The sequence below is a fragment of the Hakea prostrata genome, chromosome 2, assembly GCF_041222555.1.
Source record: "Hakea prostrata isolate BN-2017 chromosome 2, UWA_Hpros_2, whole genome shotgun sequence".
Lineage (NCBI taxonomy): Eukaryota > Viridiplantae > Streptophyta > Magnoliopsida > Proteales > Proteaceae > Hakea > Hakea prostrata.
In genome coordinates, this window is record NC_142601.1 from 2481761 (window position 1) to 2485184 (window position 3424).

The following is a 3424-nucleotide window of genomic DNA, read 5'->3' on the forward strand; positions in this document are numbered from 1 at the left end:
CGCACGGTTTTGGTAGGTTTTATTTGTTTATCAAAATCCTCTTGAACAAAGCAGGAAGGCTTCTTTTCGGAGGGATAAGAGAATCGATTGTTTCAATTTTCGTTTCTGTTACAAATTTTCTCATAATCAGAGAGTGAGAGAAAGAGTAGCAGGGCAAAAAAAAGCTTCCATTTGTAGGAAATCGGTCCCAGAGATTAGGATTTCTGAAGAAGAATGACTCGAAGAAGAAGAAGCAAAGATGTCCCCGAACAGAGAAACCAGTCAGGACCCATTCAAATCATGGAAGATTTTCACTTCCACGGCAGATAGAAGCGGCGGCGAGATTTCATGTTTGCTCATAAAAGCAGCCCTTTTCGTCTTTCTCTTCGCTTCGATCTATCTCGCCTTCTTTTCTGCTTTCACCAATCAGACAAGTTGGTTCAGATGCCCCGAATGCGACGGCTTCCTCCGGAATTTCGGTCGGAAAGCCAAAATTCCTGTGAAGCTCGTCGTCGACGACCACCACCAAGGAAACGAACCCACCAACATTTCTCACATTCAATTCGGAATTGGAGGTTCGGTTAAGTCATGGAAGGATCGCCGGCATTATAGCGAGTTATGGTGGAAACCCAACATCACACGTGGCTTCGTCTGGTTGGACCAGCCGTGGCCGGAGAACGAAACTTGGCTGGACTCTTCGCCGCCGTATCAAGTGTCGGAGGACTCGTCGAGATTCAAGTACACCAGTTGGTACGGCACCCGTTCCGCCGTTCGAATCGCTCGAATCGTTCTGGAGAGTTTCCGGTTAGGATTAGACAATGTGAGATGGTTCGTGATGGGAGATGATGATACGGTGTTTTTCGTGGAGAATCTGGTGACTGTGCTGTCCAAGTACGATCACCGTCAGATGTATTACATCGGAGGAAATTCGGAAAGTGTGGAGCAAGATGTGATTCACTCTTACGGCATGGCTTACGGTGGTGGTGGTTTTGCCATCAGTTACCCTCTCGCTGCTGAGCTCGTTAGGGTTCTTGACGGTTGCATTGACCGTTACGCCTCTTTCTACGGTTCTGATCAAAAGATTCAAGCTTGTTTGACTGAAATTGGTGTCCCTGTTACCAGGGAACCTGGTTTCCATCAGGTTTTTCCCTCTTTCCCCTCTCTTTCCCCTCTCTTTCTCTCTCTCTCTCTCTTATATAGGATAGGATTCTCGTCGGTTTCTGTTCGAAATTTCAGGTTCTTTTCTGTGATATGCGCTGCCTGCGTGTAGCATCTGCTTTTTCAAATCTCGTGCTAAACTCCGCTGGCATCATCTTATTGGCCGATGCTTTCCACGTGTCTGCAATTTTGAATTGAAATCTTGTACGAGATGATTGTGGGTGGCAGTGGAGGACACGTGGTTGGCATGCGAGACATAGTGATTTGGGAAGTGGGGGATATGGAACCCGGAAAATCTGAAATATCATTATGGCGAATCTAACTTTTATTAATTGATGATTCCAATCTAACGGTGTGTAAAAATGACAGGTTGATATTAGAGGAGATCCGTACGGTATACTAGCGGCGCACCCGATGGTGCCGTTGGTGTCGTTGCACCACTTGGACTACGTGAAGCCGTTGTTTCCAGAGGAGCAACTGATGAAGCTGAAAGACAAGAAGGGGAGAAGGAGTCAAGTAGAGTCATTGAAAAAGCTGAGAGAAGCTTACGAGGTGGACCCAGGGAGGACATTGCAACAGAGCATATGTTACGATCTGGAACGGAATTGGTCATTGTCTATCGGTTGGGGTTTCACGGCACAACTGTATCCGACATTGGTGACGGCGAAGGAATTGCAGACGACGATACAGACCTTTCAAACGTGGAGGAGCTGGAGTAGTGAGCCATTCACTTTCAACACCAGGAAATTGAGTTCCGATCAATGTGAACGACCACTGTTCTACTTCTTTGATGAGGTCGAACTGGAATCTGTTGATCGGACCTTAACCACTTACGACAGGTTCGTTTCCGATCCGAAACAGGAATGCACCAAACCCCACTACGCGTCCGTCTTGGGTGTGCAGTCCATCAAAGTTTTGGCTTCCAGATTGAATCCTAACCATTGGAAAAAGGTACGCTTCTCTTCCATCCTTTCTGCTACAATATATTCTCAAAACTACATCTGGTCGGGTCAAATTGGCTTTCCGTTTTTTTAGTCTTCTCCTTTTGGATTCCCATTTCGTTTTTTTCATGAATCGTGATGCTCATGTTCCTCCGGTAATCGCGGCTGCATTACAAGGGTGCTTTTGTAAATTACTACTTGATCAAGAGTTAGCTTAGAACTTAAGAGTTGGAACCCCCTAAGTGGTTCAATGTATTGTTGACCCACCAAATTTTAATTTCAAACCATTGTGCTGCCAAGTGTTGAAACTTCGACCGAGATTTCCATCTCAATCATTTAATTAAAACTTTGATACTCGATCTCGATCTCGATCGTTCATTGGCAAGATGGATGAATCGATATTTTGAGATTTCGATCATAACCATTGGCAGTAGGCGCTACATAATTAATACGTGGCATTTAAGTGTCGCCCTATTTTGCTAGGTTTTGTTAGATTTATTTTTCTGACTTAGTCTGCTACACAAAATTACACCCTACTAGTATAGCGAATTACCGTTATTGATAAGTTATAGAAAGAAACGGTTACCGGTCACCGACAACCATGTCCCACGCGCGCTTGAAGTGGAAGAAGTGCTACCCATATTGGGTTGGTTTGGTGGACGGTGACAGAATAAACACGTGTGCATAGGATGAAAAGTGGATGTTACCGTCGGGATTGACGGGTCCTTGTCAAGAATAGTGTGAAGTCACTGGTTCTTCCTCTATATTGTTGAAATGTTGGTGCGCTTTGCTTTTTATTTTTTATTATTTTTGTAATTCCTTTTAGTTGTTTGGTGTGTCTGTGTGGATGTTTTTATCTGTTGGTAAAGGTAGGCTAACCGGTCTTGACGAGCGTGAAAAATGAATATTTGTGAAACAGGCGCCACGAAGACAGTGCTGCGATATAATGAAGGTGGGGAACGTTCTGGAAGCGAGGATCAGAAGCTGTTATGCAGGAGAGTCTGTTACGCCACATTAAAAGGGAGGACATTATTGACCATTCACACTCACTCTGAATATCTGATGAAGTGATGATGTGTAAGGGACTCTACGACACGACAACAACAACAACACACAAAATATAGAACCCGTCAGAGGCTCCATTCCAAGCCCACAATCACACGTTCTCTGCCACTTTTTGTAAATATTTTTTCTTCTAATAACTTATATGACAGTAGAGTAGAGGGGGAACTTATGGCGAGCGAGAGAGAGAGAAATTCCGGGTTTTGATCCGAGTAGCATGACACGTGGAATCTCATGTGGATTCACATGTAGTAGCTTTTATTACCATTTTCTTTTACACGAAA

The 3424-nt window shown here is 44.3% G+C and overlaps 1 protein-coding gene across 1 annotated transcript; it reads left to right on the plus strand.

The window, feature by feature from the left end:
- LOC149023252 (glycosyltransferase (DUF604)) lies at positions 1-3424 on the plus strand. Its single transcript, XM_089143807.1, has 3 exons — positions 1-1120; positions 1507-2088; positions 2998-3424. The coding sequence occupies exons 1-3, from the start codon at positions 239-241 to the stop codon at positions 3094-3096; spliced, it is 1563 nt and encodes a 520-aa protein (XP_088999933.1). The 5' UTR covers positions 1-238; the 3' UTR covers positions 3097-3424.

What these genes read in the sequence shown, in the direction of transcription:
- LOC149023252 (XM_089143807.1), top strand. Translation starts at nt 239, where the DNA reads ATGTCCCCGAACAGAGAAACCAGTCAGGACCCATTCAAATCATGGAAG. An exon ending in GGGAACCTGGTTTCCATCAG is followed by an intron (nt 1,121 to 1,506) that starts GTTTTTCCCTCT and finishes TAAAAATGACAG; the next exon opens with GTTGATATTAGAGGAGATCC. An exon ending in ATCCTAACCATTGGAAAAAG is followed by an intron (nt 2,089 to 2,997) that starts GTACGCTTCTCT and finishes TTTGTGAAACAG; the next exon opens with GCGCCACGAAGACAGTGCTG.